The following is a 16,385-nucleotide window of genomic DNA, read 5'->3' on the forward strand; positions in this document are numbered from 1 at the left end:
TGGGTCAGTGTGACCATAATAAGACACTGGACAAGGGTGCAATGCCCCTACTAAGAAAAATATGGCTGGTATGCAAGAGCATGTCACTAAGATGCTCATTCAATTAGTCAGTCTTACTGAATATTCCCATTGTTTATTTCAACCTTATGTGTCCATACTAATTGGCCACACAGTAAGGCATTCTGGTAGTGGCAGATCTGTCACCTGCCACTTCAATATCTCTACCCATCTGTACTATGCCTGTGTTTTGATCCATCTAATTTGCACATGATCTGTTTGTGCTTGGTTTAGGATCTTAGACTCGAATGTTCAAATCAGCTTTGATATCTGCTGACAATATTGGCTTCAGACTGCTGAAGGTACAAGGACCAATGACAGGGATTGTTGCTGTTATTTTATCGTGTGACTTCCTGAGATTCTCTCTGGTGTTTAGAGAATACTGGAGCTGTGAGATCAGGGCCAGCTTAGATAAAGCATGGGGGAAATAAATGGCTGCAGTATTGCCGTTAACATTGATGATGATTATGAGTGTATGATGCATGGAACGTTATGGTATAAACATTTGAATGTGTGTATTCTTATTTTAAATGTATGCACTTCTGTCCTTTGAGATGTTATTAATTATTAATGTTCTGTATTATGTCATGTTTTATGTTTTGTGTGGACACCAGGAAGAGTAGCTGCTGCTTTATACCAAGGATGGGTGGATACAGGATGGAAGGAGTGTATCATTGAACTACAGGCTTACAAGAGTGCTGCCTGATTCCAAACAGGCCGATACATGAGCAGCCCCGTTTCATCTGAAAGTTGACGGGTGGGGATAGAGAATCAATCCTGCTGTAGCTACTGCAGGAGAGGCCAGTGGTTTGGCCACAGTGGTATAGATCTCCAGCCATGTCTTCAGAGGCTAATCTGGAGGCAAAATAAATGCACACATGTGTAGGTGAGGTGCTGGCTAGAGGAGTAGAACACTTGAAAAAGAAAAGGAGAGCCACACACTCTAGGAGCTCAGATGCAATAATTGTGTAACCTGTCTTCAGAGGCCAACAGACATTCAATACCAGCACAGTGGGATCTTTGGGGGAGCTACGTAGAGCTGAAGAGCTACGTAGAGCTGAAGAGCTTTGAACAAGAACTAGGCATTGACTGTTTCCTGCTCTCACACCTGGCTTTAGTTCTGTTGCGGATGTTTTTTCATCAGTCTGCACAAATAGAGCATTCCTCCTGTGTTGCCTCGGCCTTGCAGATGGATACAGTGTTTACTCTGCACTGTCTGCTGAGTGACGATAGTTATATTTGGACGTGTGCTGTGTACACTAGGTCCAGAACAGTAGGCCCTGCAGAGCTCAGTGAGTCTTGTATGTACACTATTGATTGGCCAAACAATCAATGCAACACTTCTATCTTTGATTTATTTCCTCTGTTCCTCTTGCTTTACTGTGTGCTCTTTGATTGAGTTATTTGGCCAATAGGTTTCAAAGCAGGGAGCTGAGAGATTATCGATCACTGAACAGTTAGCCTGACCCAGATACTGTACATCTCGGGACTTTGCTTACAATACATCAGGCCCCCACCCCACCTCAACATCCAACTGAAAAGGCCAGCTCTGCTTTATAGGACAACAGAGGTTTCGACCGAGGGGGGAATCAAAACCAGGAAGGTGATTGGCCCAGATGGCATTTCAGAAGACTGTTCAAGACACAGGCAGCATTTTTCTTAGTTCTCCACTAGCCTTAAAAGCCTGTTTCTTTGTGTATTGCTTGGACACATTTCTATCTTTGCCTTACCTAAAATGAGACAAGTGACGAAAGCAATCAAAGTACACCTACTTGTAATACTGTAAAATGTTGGCTTGCACAAGCACGCCAAACGAATGACTCATATATAGCAGTACACTGCTTTAATCAGATCTCTGCAAAAGCTAGGACGTGCTCTGCTTGTTGGCTGTACATAAGAGCAGGAATTGGAGAGAGGGCAGGAGAGAGCTGTGCAGATCATTTCAATACATGGATTACCGTATTCCCAGTTAGTGTACTGTAATCGCTGAGGGAACGGATAGAGGAAGCTACAATCATTACAGGCCAAGCCTAGCCACCCCCACAGTCTCATCGTCATGGTAGAAATGTTATATAATATTTATGCTTCCAAAACTTATCAGGTAAATAGTACACATGTGGTGAATAAGGTGATTAAGCCTGACTCAAAGTACCTCTATTCTATAAGGGCCAAATTCTGAATTTGGAAATTACACCTTTCTTACGCACGACTCTAACCTTATGCAGGTGTGTAACGTGCTTTGCAGGGGTGGTTCCCTTGCGTGCTCTGAATAAATGTAATTTAACTGCTGAAAACCCTCCCACTTGCTGGCCAACAGATTGTCTTGTAGAGTTTTCATTCAGTAGGGTTTTCAGTACATTTATCTTAAGCCAATATACCTTTTAGTTGGAATTTTGGCAAGACTCACTAGAATATATGCAGAGAACGGGTTCAGAATATTAGGGATCAATGAAAGAAATACATCTAAATATATGCACATTCGTCTCCGTTTCACCACCAATTGGTAGATTAATAAATACTCTGATCTTGTAGATTATTTAGGGTTAGGAAAGTATTTATGAATCATAAAAAACAGGTTTGAAACCTTTATGCATGAAAGAAATAAAACGGTGGTTGATTAATTCTGAATATTTCAACATTCAGTTCTTTAACCCACGGTAATGTTGGAAGATTAGTGTACAAAGAATAGTGTACAATAGTTGGCTATATCCTCCTCTATTGCCTGCACTAACCAGGAACTGTGTGATGACACAGCCAAGTATTGTGCCATTTGTCGGGTTCAAACTCTTATGGCTTGGTCTGCTCTCCACTCCAGAACAATTTAATTAGACTGTCTCTTTTTTATATTATCAACTGTTACTAATGATCCTCAGCAACAAGCACACGACCGTGACGGCGTTTATAAAGAAGGCAAATGAAGGTAAACGAAACAATGTAATTAAATGGAATGAAAATGTAGGCTATACCAACTGAAGGGGACTAACAGTAAATTGACAGTTGATTATGTGTGGTTATTAGGCCTACTGACGGTCGATACTGATAGTGGCAAATTTTTACACGATAGAAATATGAAACCGAGAAAGTCGAGGTAGACATTCAAGACTGCCCCTCCCTGCAAGTTAAAAGGCCGTACAATTTAAATTCTGCATAATGGCACAGCTTTTCATAAACTTTACTGTGGGAAAGTTATGTTGATATGCTTCAATTTGCTGCCATATGACTGGTTTCACATTTGTCTCCAGCGATTATAAGGTAAAATATATCTAAAACAAGTATAATTTGTATTTACAATTACCTTTATTCAAACGGATTACTCATATACCTAGCTCTTATCAATAGCTGTTATAAGTTGTAAATGACAGTGTCTGGAGAATGCTGTTATTTCTATCAGAAAAAAATAAAGTAGATGCTTTTTCCACTTGGAACCAGTACTGTAGGTTCACTAGACCTTATTCATGGTTTCCTCACACATGAAGGTGGTGGAATTATTAGGGAATGAAGTCAAGGTCAGAATATGGGGTATCTGTAAACACACATCTGCCACACCTTCATTTATTCAATCTCCACCCAAAACGAATAGCAGGTGAATAGCATAATATTCTCATGCTTAAGTTCAAGGTCAGAATACGCATAGAGAGAAAAGTGCATAAAAAGGGAATTACGTTCCATTTACGTGCTCATAACTCGGGTCGGAATCGGGCCCTAACTGAGGAATGTTGTTAAAGTGACGGATAGTTATTTAATTAGTCATAATCATTATTCTGTGTAACTCCCTTTTGTATTTCAGGGACAGTTCATATATTAATAGATTTGTTTACCCAAGTTTAAGTGTTTTGTTTACCTTGTTTGGAGACTATTAGTGCCAATAACCTTGAGTAATCTACTTACCCTCACCAAATAGCTTAGCCGTTGCTGTGTTGTCTGACAGTTAATTTAGCATTCATTCATGACATCACAAAATATGGGGGTTGCATGATGTCAGTAACGAACAGAGGGAGAAGGAAAACAAAGGTTGAATTGCCTGTGATTTCCTGGTCACCAAAAAAATAAATGTTTAATCAGACTTGAAGAAGAGCACCAAATTAAAAAGGATTAATTAAATAAAGTCAAATCAAATGGTTAGCCTCATTACTTTGATTTCTCTGCGAGCAGTACTTATAGTGCACAGGCAACTTAAGTGAACTGCAGCAACACAGCAGTGCATTTGACTGAAAGCCACATGCCCATATGCCCTTTTAGTCTTGAGAACGTGTCCCAATGAATGTGTAGTCAAATAGCCTTGTGTTTCCAAATAAATGGGCCCTCTTGATGTTCCATCAAAGGACAATTGCCCGAAGCTGCTGTGAAACTGTCTACTGACACTGATTAAATAGAGAAGGCCAGGGACAACAGCAACCAGCTAAAAGGCAATGCTAGAATGGCTTGTAACACAGGACTTTGAGACAATGACATATATTTTTGAAGAAGCGTATTTTACTGAGATGAAAATGGACAATTATGATATGGTTGAAATGCTTTATTTTTTACTTTTCCATCATTGTGGATGTGCATGCTTCATCCTTTTGTAGGTTGAATAGTCCATATGCAGTACACCAGATAAAGAAAAAATGGAATGGAGAACAACCCATCTATTGTCAGCTTCTATTATTTCAATCAGCATTTAACACTGATGAATTGGCAAAAGACCAATGACCTTTGCCATTGATAAAGTTTAGGTCAACTTTCCTAACTGTGAGTTTGCACAAAGGCACAGAGCAAATGTATCACCCTGTTTCTATGACTAAGCAAAGACATATCTGCAATCATGTGTCCATTCAATGTCAAATTGTTTGTTTTATCGTCGCTAGACCTAAATGAAGGCTAGAGCCAGTATGTGAGAGTCATCTATGAGCAATACACTTAAAATTTGTGTTATATCAAGGTATGTAAAATGATAATGGTAGTGCTTATCCAGGAAATCAAAAATTATATGTCCAATATTACTGAAATGGTCAAACATGTCAGCAAATGTAGAGAGGATGTTTCCCAAAGATATAATTTCCCCAAGATATTCGCTGTTGAGAGGCTATTAAAGCCACCACATCTTAGCAGTTGATAATTGACATTTTCCTTTCCTTCATGAGGAAATGTTTTTTAGACATTCATCTGATTTGACTCAATGTTTGTCATCGGTGGCGATAAGGAATACAATTTCATGTTAAAAGCCATTAGTTTTCTATTACGGTTGAGCAAGATGGATAGGCACTCAACACTGACTGAATTACTGTGTTTAAAGCGTCAAATCTTTTTCAAAGGAGTCTACCTCTACGGGAGCTCCCTTTGCCACTTCCCAGGGCTGAGTGTCTGAAATGGCCATAACACTCTGAGAGGCAGACAGCCTGTCATTTCAGTAGTGAGCTGTCTGCCAAGGTATAATGGAAAAGCTGTGGCAGCCATAAAATGCTCTGCATCTCGATGTTGGAACACTATTGTCCAAACACTCCGGACACCTTTCTAAACTTGAAATGACTGTTTTTAAAATAAAAACATGCAGTCCGTTTCCACAGCCTCTACACCTGATGCAGACACATATTATTGTCCAAAGTGTTTTTGAGCAATGAACAGGTTGTCCATGGAAACATTCACATGGAAAGTGTTAGTGATGACTGTTCGTTTTTTCAGATGTAGAACAGAGAGGATGCGTTATGGCTAGGCTGGGAAGTCTCTCAGTCTCCACACACCTCAGTTTCTCTTTATCAAAGGCTGTGATGGTATGTTATAGGGAACAAGCAATTTGTTCCAGTCAGAGAGGAAGAAGATGAGAGGCTTTCTGTAGAGAAGAGGGGGGAAGAGGTGCACAAAGCCCTTGTCCCTGAAACAAGGCTTAGATGTGATGTTCGCAACATGTCACTTTGAGAGCCACTCTGCGTGATTTGATAGGGAGCGGAAGGAGATGGAGCCAGAGTAATGAAGTGAGGAAGAGTGGGTTTGCTCGTGGGCCTATTCTGTGCATCCAGGCTGCAGAGAGTGTTACCTGATCATTTCCTCCAGACAAATCCTCAGCCTTTGCACTTCTCATTGAGATGTGGAGGACAGAATATAATAAGCATGGGACTGTTGTTGTCCTGTATTCTTTGATTATTCATTAACAGGGATATGAGATGGATTCCAACACCCCTCAACCATCTCAATTCCCAAAAACATCTCACCTTCTGCTTAAGATTCCACAGTCAACAGTAAACAGTATTCTGAAACAACTTTATTATGCTGCAAGGGTGTGGAACAAGGGCTGCATAGTCAAAATCATTGGGGCGGCAGGTATCCTAGTGGTTAGAGTGTTGGGCCAGTAACCGAAAGATTGCTGGATCGAATCCCCGAGCTGATAAGGTAAAAATCTGTTGTTCTGCCCCTGAACAAGGCAGTTAACCCACTGTTCTCCGGTAGGCTGTTATTATAAATAAGAATTTCTTCTTAACTGACTTGCCTAGTTAAATAAATAAAATTACCTTTGGCCTTCAAGCCATTATTGTGTTTTTGACTGTACGTTTGTTTATCCCATGTGTAACTCTGTGTTGTTGTTTTTGTCGCACTGCTTTGCTTTATCTTGGCCAGGTCGCAGTTGTAAATGAGAACTTGTNAAAAAAAAAAAAAAAAAAAAAAGAAGGGCCGGGGCAGGGTAACATGAATAAGTCCAAGTTGGATAGGGAGGGCATGAGGGCAAGTGAATCACTCCATCTTAGTGGGCGTCAGTGATTTGGAAATACAGGACAACTGTGCACACGCTTCTCCAATAAACCTACTTAACTGGATTAGTGATGCCACCCTTCAGGTATGAATACATTTAAGCTTTTATCATAAACACACATAAACAAAAACACACTATTTTTATCAGTTAAGAGCCAAGTTCGGTAGCACTTGAGATGACCATGACAACCGTCTCAATTGGAAATTACCTTTAAAAGCTGCATTGTTGACAATGTGCAAATAGATTGAATCACAGGTTAAAATACAGTACTATTTGACTATTTGTTATTTATATACTTACAGTGCCTTCAGAAAGTATTCACACCCCTTGACTTTTTCCACATTTTGTTGTGTTACAAAGTGGGATTCAAATGGATTTAATAGTGATTTTTCGGCAATGATCGACACAAAATACTCTGTAAAGGCAGTGGTAGAAAAAGTCTCTAAGCGCTTTGCAAACCTGAATTGTACAATATTTGCAGAATATATATATATTTTTATTCTTCAAGCTCTGTCAAGTTGGTTGTTGATCATTGCTTGACAGCCATTTTTAAGCCTTGCCATAGATTTTCAAGCCGATTTAAGTCAAAACTGTAACTAGTCCACTTCGGAACATTCAACGTCATCTTGGTAAGCAACTCCAGTGTATATTTGGCCTTGTGTTTTAGGTAAATTTTCCTGCTGAAAGGTGCATTTTTCTCCCAGTGTCTGTTGGATAGCAGACTGAATCAGGTTTTCCTCTAGGATTTTGCCTATCCTGAGCTGTATTCCGTTTATTCTTATCCTAAAAAAAACAAGCGTACCCATAACATGATGCAGCCTCTACCATGCTTGAAAATATGAAGAGTGTTAGTCAGTGATGTGTTGTGTTGGCTTTTTCCCAAATATAATGCTTTGTATTGACAAAAAGTCAATTTCTTAGCCACATTTTTTGTAGTGTTACTTAAGTACCTTGCTGCAAACAGGATGCATGTTTTGGAATATTTTTATTCTGTACAGGCTTCCTTCTTTTCATTCAGTCATTTAAGTTAGTATTGTAGAGTAACTACAATGTTGTTGATCCATCCTCAGTTCTCTCATATCACAACCATTAAACTCTGTAACTGTTTTAAAATCACCTTTGGCCTCATGGGGAACTCTCTGATCAGTTTCCTTCCTCTCTGGCAACTGAGTTAGGAAAGACACCTTTATCTTTGTAGTGACTGGGTTTATTTATACACCACCCAAAGTCTAATTAATAACTTCACCATGCTCAGAGGGATATTCGGTCACGTTTTTTTTTTTTACACATCCATCAATCAGTGCCCTTCTTTGTGAGGCATTGAAAACCTCCCTGGTCTTTGTGGTTAAATATGTGCTTGACATTCACTACTTGATTGAGGGACCTCACAGATAATTGTATGTGTGGGGTACAGAGATGAGGTAGTCATCAAAAACATTTTTATCACTATTATTGAAAACAGAATGAGTCCATGCAACTTATTATGTGATTTGTTAAGCACATTTTTACTCCTGAATATATTTAGGCTTGCCATAACAAAGGGGTTGAATGTCTGAAGACCTTCCAGCTTTTCAAATTCCCCTTGGAGATTATGGGGTATTGTGTGTAGATCAGAGACACAAAATCTAAATCTAATCAATTTTAAATTCACTTTAACCCAAACAAAATGTGGAAAAAGTTAAGGGGTGTGAATACTTTCTGAAGGCACTGTATTTTCTGTATTTGACTATTTTCAAATAATGTGGCCCAAATCAGCTTCTATTGGAAGTATTTGAAATTATTTTCAAATAAATTCTTATGAAAATATTTAATTCCAAATAAATTCTTTAAAATATCAAACAGACCTGGGTTCAAATGTATTGGAGTATTTATTTTTATTTGAAAATACAGTGTGTGTTTAAGTATTTTCAAATACGTGGCAACTCTTTCCAAGTGTATTTCCAAATACATTCCAATATTGTGTTTTCAAATAAGAAATATCCAAATACTTAATTCCAATGTCTTTGAAAGTAATTTAAATACCTCAAATAGCATTTGAACCCAGGTCTGATGTTGTGTGCCAACAATGTGAATGATGCACCCTCATGCGGGGGTAAGTGAAAATGTGACATTTATTAGACGTTTCTTTAGCTAATTGGACATTTATTCAGCGTATATGCTCAAATTTACACGTAGTAGTCGGCTGTTGAACTGTGAGTGAATCAGTTCATAGGAAATATCGCACTTCCAGGGTGTGTGTTGTTGATGTAGTCAACTGTGTTTGTGCGCAGATCTAGACTGGCAGATTTCCACATGAACTGTATGGTGTCTCAACATACGGTCAGCAGCTGCCCAAATGAGGACAACTACCAGGCCTGTCTGGCCTCCTACGCCGGCCTCATTGGTGAGTGCATGGGACTTTTATCTATACATACCCCGCGAAGGCATAGTGCTTTATTAGTTATTATAAGCATGTATGACCTTGTACAGTGGATTATTTTAAGGCTTAAGACATAAGACATTTTAGGGTGTTAAAACATGCTCATGACTAGTCTAATAATTCATTATAACCACATTATAATGCACTATACCTGCATACTTTAGGTAAAGTGATACCCATACCGCTCCTCTTATTCTCCCCCCAAACACATTGCTGATCAATGGCTAAGTGGAGGTGATGATGTAAGAGTGTTTACTTCATTTAAACATTTAATGACACATATAGTAATGTTCTTCAAATAAAGCAAGGACAATTGGTGCAGCAAAGACATTCTTCCATACCAGTAGACATTTGATAGCACCTTGGAAATGAGTTGACACTATTCAGTACGATCAATGAGGTAGACAAAATGAGGTCTTTTTTGACTACTTTGAGTGAACCTACAATACCCTTTAGAGACAGCATAGCAATAACTTTACCACTACCACCTGTCTGTAATTGAATTGTTGATAATTACTATAAATGTGTCAAACATACTGTATCTCTAGAGTAAACTCAAGAGTAAACTCCCTAGGTTTGCTTCCGAGTGGCGCAGCAGTCTAAGGCACTGCATCTCAGTGCAAGAGGTGTCACGACAGTCCCTGGTTTGAATCCAGGCTGTATAACATCCTGCCGTGTTGGGGAGTCCCATAGGGCGGTGCACAATTGGCCCAGCATCATCCGGCTTGGACGGGTTAGGCCGTCATTGTAAATAAGAATTTGTTCTTAACTGACTTGCCTAGTTAATTAAAGGTTAAATAAATAAGTAAATAAACGGACATTCCATTACCCTTGCTAGTGCTTCTGGACTACACAGTATGAGGTGTCTTTCCACAAATAAAGCACTCCTCTCCTGAAGGCATTATCAAACAGAATTGCTGTTTTTGGTTCCATCTTTCTAAACTAATATGACTAGCTCTCTCCGGATGGACACTCCACGTCTGAAACAAGAATCAATCAGCATACTACTGTTAGCTGGCTTCATCTTACCTCTGCCTCCGTGGTACAATAGTCCCTGTTGCCATGAGTAACATACTGTAAGCGTTACTCTTTATAGTAAAGTCCATTATTATCCATTGGTGGCCTGTGAATGATCTGTAACTGTAGCGTTATTCTCACCTTTATAGGGACAGATATGACTCCCAATTACGTGGACGGCAGTTTCACCAACTGGACTGTCTCCCCATGGTGCACCTGTAAAGGAAGTGGGAACCAGGAAGAGGAGTGTCAGAGCTTTCTGAAGGACTTCACAGAGAACATGTGCTTGAGTGAGTCACGCTTGCATTTAAAAAAAAATTGACCACCACTGATTTGATTTGAAAATAACCACCGTTCAAATCGGTAGAGTGTTTCCCTCGAAACTGAAAGTGAACTGGCACATCTGATCTATTTGAATTGTTCTGAGCTAGATTTCAGATTTGGGGTCTGTGTTTTGTTTTTTTAAAGGCGATGTCTCTCGGCACTCTGTGAGGTGTGTGGTGTATGGGTAATATTGACTGGCTGGTCTTGTAGCAGTTATTTCATTCACATTAGATCAATGTTCCTTTCTTTCCGCAGCTCATTGCTAGAATCAATCTCTAAGTCTGATAACAAACCAACCAAACCTCTTTGACCACTTATTGTGTTTGGTTTGAAATAACAAGATACCTCTAAAGCCATTACACCTCAATACCCCAACATTTGGATACGAATTGTTCTACAGATTATGGGATAAGGCCATTATTTTAATGTCATTTCCACATTTTCCGTTAGATATTAGTGTTTATCGGTCTGTGAAAAAAATATAATCTAATAAAAAACTTGTCATGGGAATGCGAAAGAATAGGAAAAGCATCCTGACGGCACAATTTAGTAGTCAAATGTCAGGGGTACCGCCTCACCACTATGATGTGCCATGCAATGTCATCAGAATTACAACATACCGTTGCTTTTAACATGTTCCATTGTGTGCATAATGCTTTCAGACCATTTCAATAGATTGCCATGGTGCACTTTTAGCTGAGTCTGCAAGATGAGGGATGAGGCTTGTAGTTGAGGAGGCGTCTTGGAAAATAATACAACATGCAGCATCTCCTCTTCGCAGTCAAAAGGAACTGGAGAAGATAGAGTGAAATAGATTAAGCGTTGCTCTTATACACTAAGTGGGGGGACATAACAGTCCACAGAGACGGTACGTATTATGTAAAATTAGATAACAAGCTAATCGTATTCAGCCTCCTCCCTGCAGGCAATAGCAATAGGGTTAAAACAACGTATCTGAAGTCATTAAAAAATTGAATTGCTGTCGGCAGTGAGCTTAATCACTCGGTGGAACATTTGGGTGCAGTAAAGCATCCGCTGAAGGAGCCCTCTAGCCAACTTTGGTGATTTATATTTTTATTACACCAGCACCTCTCTGGTTGATCTTACCACCCCAGCAAACAGATGCATGAAAACAACACTCTTCTCTTGACTTGACCAGCATCTTATTACAGACTTATAATTTACTAGGCTTTCAGAAATCACAAGCATTATATTCTTCACAGATTTGCCATTCCTCCTAGATTTGTATTGTAACCAACCCAAGGCCGAGATATCCGAGCACCCATGGAATGTCTTCTGAAGTCAATATGTCTTTACAACATGCTGTGTGTGTACAGTATGTGTGCATGTGTGTCAGGTGCGTGTGGGTGGTGGGTGTGGCGGTGCATGTGGGGGTGTGTGTCGGGGGGCGTGTGTGTCGGGGGGCGTGTGGGTTTGTGTGTGTGTGTGGGGGTGTGTGTAGGGGTGTATGGGTTGGGGTGCGTGTGGAGGTGTATGTGTTGGGGTGTATGTGGGGGCGTGTGTGCGGTTGTATGTCTCGGGGTGCGTGTTGGTGTGTGTGTGTCGGGGTGCGCGTGAGGGTGTATGTGTCAGGGTGTGTGTGAGAGTGTTATTGTCGGGGTGCGTGTGGGTGGGTGTGTGTGTGTTGGGGTGTGTGTGTGAGGGTGTATGTGTCGGGGTGCGCGTGAGGGTGTATGTGTCGGGGTGTGTGTGAGGGTCTGTGTGTTGGGGTGCGCGTGAGGGTGTATGTGTCGGTGTGTGTGTGAGGGTGTATGTGTCGGGGTGTGTGTGCAGTTTTTGCTTTGTCTGAGAATGTTCTGAGTCTGATCAGTCACAAATCTATTCAAAGTCATCTCTGTGCGGTGACCTTATAATGGAGGTGGTTGCCAAGCAATTACACGGTTTGCCTTCTTTCTGCCTGAACAGAAATAAACACGTGTTCTGTTGAGTTGGACAAGCAGAGTGAAAAGGTACTTTGTCCTGGTTTACCCCCACCCATCAGAAAAGCTGACTGGAGATGTATTTGTCTCCCTCCCCCTCAAAGTATTTTGTGTTCATTCATTTGCTTTTAAAAGATTCCATCTCATGGTGTGCCTTTCTGCTGGACATTACTGACAAACAAATACAGGACTAGTAGGTCATGTTGTTGTTGTAAATTGATCAAAAAGGTTTGAGTGAGTTCCCTTATGAGTCAAGGGCTTTGGCCGTGGTGTATGTGGATGAACATCCTGCATGTGGCAGATATTTTCTCTCTGCTCCAAGATTTTTTATTTTTTATTTTTTTCTCACCTTTATTTAACCAGGTAGGCAAGTTGAGAACAAGTTCTCATTTACAATTGCGACCTGGCCAAGATAAAGCAAAGCAGTTCGACACTTACAACAACACAGAGTTACACATAGAGTAAAACAAACATACAGTCAATAATGCAGTAGAAAAATAAGTCTATATACAATGTGAGCAAATGAGTTGAGATAAGGGAGGTAAAGGCAAAAAAGGCCATGGTGGCGAAGTAAATACAATATAGCAAGTAAAACACTGGAAGGGTAGATTTGTAATGGAAGAATGTGCAAAGTAGAAATATAAATAATGGGGTGCAAATGAGCAAAAATAAATAAATAAATAAATACTGTAGGGGAAGGGGTAGTTGTTTGGGCTAAATTATAGATGGGCTATGTACAGGTGCAGTAATCTGTGAGCTGCTCTGACAGCTGGTGCTTAAAGCTAGTGAGGGAGATAAGTGTTTCCAGTTTCAGAGATTTTTGTAGTTCGTTCCAGTCATTGGCAGCAGAGAACTGTAAGGAGAGGAGGAGGAGAGGAGGAGGAATTGGTTTTGGGGGTGACCAGAGAGATATACCTGCTGGAGCGCGTGCAACAGGTGGGTGCTGCTATGGTGCTATTTTGCTATGGTGACCAGCGAGCTGAGATAAGGGGGGACTTTACCTAGCAGGGTCTTGTAGATGACCTGGAGCCAGTGGGTTTGGCAACGAGTATGAAGCGAGGGCCAGCCAACGAGAGCGTACAGGTCGCAGTGGTGGGTAGTATTTGGGACTTTGGTGACAAAACGGATGGCACTGTGATAGACTGCATCCAATTTATTGAGTAGGGTATTGGAGGCTATTTTGTAAATGACATAGCCGAAATCGAGGATCGGAAGGATGGTCAGTTTTACGAGGGTATGTTTGGCAGCATGAGTGAAGGATGCTTTGTTACGAAATAGGAAGCCAATTCTAGATGTAACTTTGGATTGGAGATGTTTGAGGTGAGTCTGGAAGGAGAGTTTACAGTCTAAYCAGACACCTAGGTATTTGTAGTTGTCCACATATTCTAAGTCAGAACCGTCCAGAGTAGTGATGCTGGACGGGCGGGCAGGTGCAGGCAGCGATCGGTTGAAGAGCATGCATTTAGTTTTACTTGTATTTAAGAGCAGTTGGAGGCCACGGAAGGAGAGTTGTACATTGACGCTCGTCTGGAGGGTTGTTAACACAGTGTCCAAAGAAGGGCCAGAAGTATACAGAATGGTGTCGTCTGCGTAGAGGTGGATCAGAGACTCACCAGCAGCAGGAGCGACATCATTGATATAGATACAGAGAAGAGAGTCGGCCCAAGAATTGAACCCTGTGGCACCCCCATAGAGACTGCCAGAGGCCCGGATAACAGGCCCTCCGATTTGACACACTGAACTATATCAGAGAAGTAGTTGGTGAACCAGGGGAGGCAATCATTTGAGAAACCAAGGCTATCGAGTCTGCCGATGAGGATGTGGTGATTGACAGAGTCGAAAGCCTTGGCCAGGTCAATGAATACGGCTGCACAGTATTGTTTCTTATCGATGGCGGTTAAGATATCGTTTAGGACCTTGAGCGTGGCTGAGGTGCACCCATGACCAGCTCTGAAACCAGATTGCATAGGNTATTGTTTCTTATCGATGGCGGTTAAGATATCGTTTAGGACCTTGAGCGTGGCTGAGGTGCACCCATGACCAGCTCTGAAACCAGATTGCATAGGGGAGAAGGTGCGGTGGGATTCGAAATGATCGGTAATCTGTTTGTTGACTTGGCTTTCGAAGACCTTAGAAAGGCAGGGTAGGATAGATATAGGTCTGTAGCAGTTTGGGTCAAGAGTGCCCCCCCCCCTTTGAAGAGGGGGATGACCACAGCTGCTTTCCAATCTTTGGGAATCTCAGACGACACGAAAGAGAGGTTGAACAGGCTAGTAATAGGGGTTGCAACAATTTCGGCTGATAGTTTTAGAAAGAAAGGGTCCAGATTGTCTAGCCCGGCTGATTTGTAGGGGTCCAGATTTTGCAGCTCTTTCAGAACATCAGCTGACTGGATTTGGGAGAAGGAGACATGGGGAAGGCTTGGGTGAGTTGCTGTGGGGATGCAGTGCTGTTGACCGGGGTAGGGGTAGCCAGGTGGAAAGCATGGCCAGCCATAGAAAAATGCTTATTGAAATTCTCAATTATAGTGGATTTATCGGTGGTGACAGTTTCCTATCCTCAGTGCAGTGGGCAGCTGGGAGGAGGTGTTCTTATTCTCCATGGACTTTACAGTGTCCCAGAACTTTTTTGAGTTTGTGTTGCAGGAAGCAAATTTCTGCTTGAAAAAGCTAGCCTTGGCTTTTCTAACTGCCTGTGTATATTGGTTTCTAACTTCCCTGAAAAGTTGCATATCACGGGGGCTGTCCGATGCTAATGCAGAACGCCATAGGATGTTTTTGTGTTGGTTAAGGGCAGTCAGGTCTGGAGAGAACCAAGTGCTATATCTGTTCCTGGTTCTACATTTCTTGAATGGGGCATGCTTATTTAAGATGGTGAGGAAGGCATTTAAAAATATATATAATTTTAAAGATAAAGATTTTTGTTATCCAAAATGATACGGTGAAAATCAGATGATGTAGATTGTTGTAGAGAGATGTAGGTAAGCTCCAATAAAAAACAAAGCCAGCTAAATACTTAGCTTTGGAACTCTCAAAAAAACAAAGTGAAGCTAAATAGTCAACTGACAAAACACTGTTACCTTGCTTGTTAAGGAACTGCACATGGACTAACTGACCAAAAAATAGGTAGATCAACGCCCACACCCAAAATTGGGCAGAGGACCAAAAAGTTGACTTAGAGCTGACTGTTAGCTGCCCCAACACTGGGAAGACAGTCAAGACAAATTACTTTATCTCTTTGTCCCCACAGGAAATGCCATTCAAGCATTTGGTTATGGAACAGACAGTCTCTCCCACAAAGCTGAGTCTGTCCCATTGACACCCTCCATGAAGCCTGGATTAGAGACCTCAATCAGCACCTCAGAGCCTCTAGATAACCCCAATGACGTCCAGCCTGAGGATGAGGCCAACGGGAAGGTAAATTACCAGCTACTATAGCACCTGCTGCCACATTCCAATTACCAGGGTCATGTTCATTATTAGGGCACGCAACGGAAAACTTTTAAAAGCATTTTGTAACTGAAAACGCATGAGTGTTTTTTTAATGGACAATACCAGGATGTCTCTCCCTGTTTCAGTACATTTTTTCCTTTAGGTGCCTCATGAACGTGACCCATTTATCACCTTGCTCTAGATTCAATGAAAACTGGTAAACATGGGTATGTTCAGTGGGGTGAAATATTTTGAATGTTGCAGATATTTCATAGAGCTGACAATAATTGCTATTCTACATTAAACATAATCATGTCAGTCCTATTTGCTGTGGAGTATATAAATCCAAATGTGCGTATGAAGATGTTTTTGACCTATCCCATAGACCCAGTTACTGTGTTTGATCGAATTGGGACCTTGGTACGGCATTAAACAAGAAAAATCCTTGGTTTTATTACATGAGTTATATAGGG

General features: G+C 41.0%; 1 protein-coding gene across 1 annotated transcript in view; it reads left to right on the plus strand.

Moving 5' to 3' along the window:
* Positions 1-16,385, plus strand: part of LOC111974296 (GDNF family receptor alpha-2) — an 86,262-nt gene that overhangs the window by 62,678 nt on the left and 7,199 nt on the right. Inside the window, exons 5-7 of the mRNA XM_024001992.2 lie at positions 9,052-9,164; positions 10,367-10,507; positions 15,731-15,897. Coding sequence (XP_023857760.1) covers positions 9,052-9,164; positions 10,367-10,507; positions 15,731-15,897 — 421 coding nt within the window. The remainder of the gene's footprint in view (positions 1-9,051; positions 9,165-10,366; positions 10,508-15,730; positions 15,898-16,385) is intronic.

This window comes from Salvelinus sp. IW2-2015, linkage group LG15 (genome assembly GCF_002910315.2).
Source record: "Salvelinus sp. IW2-2015 linkage group LG15, ASM291031v2, whole genome shotgun sequence".
Lineage (NCBI taxonomy): Eukaryota > Metazoa > Chordata > Actinopteri > Salmoniformes > Salmonidae > Salvelinus > Salvelinus sp. IW2-2015.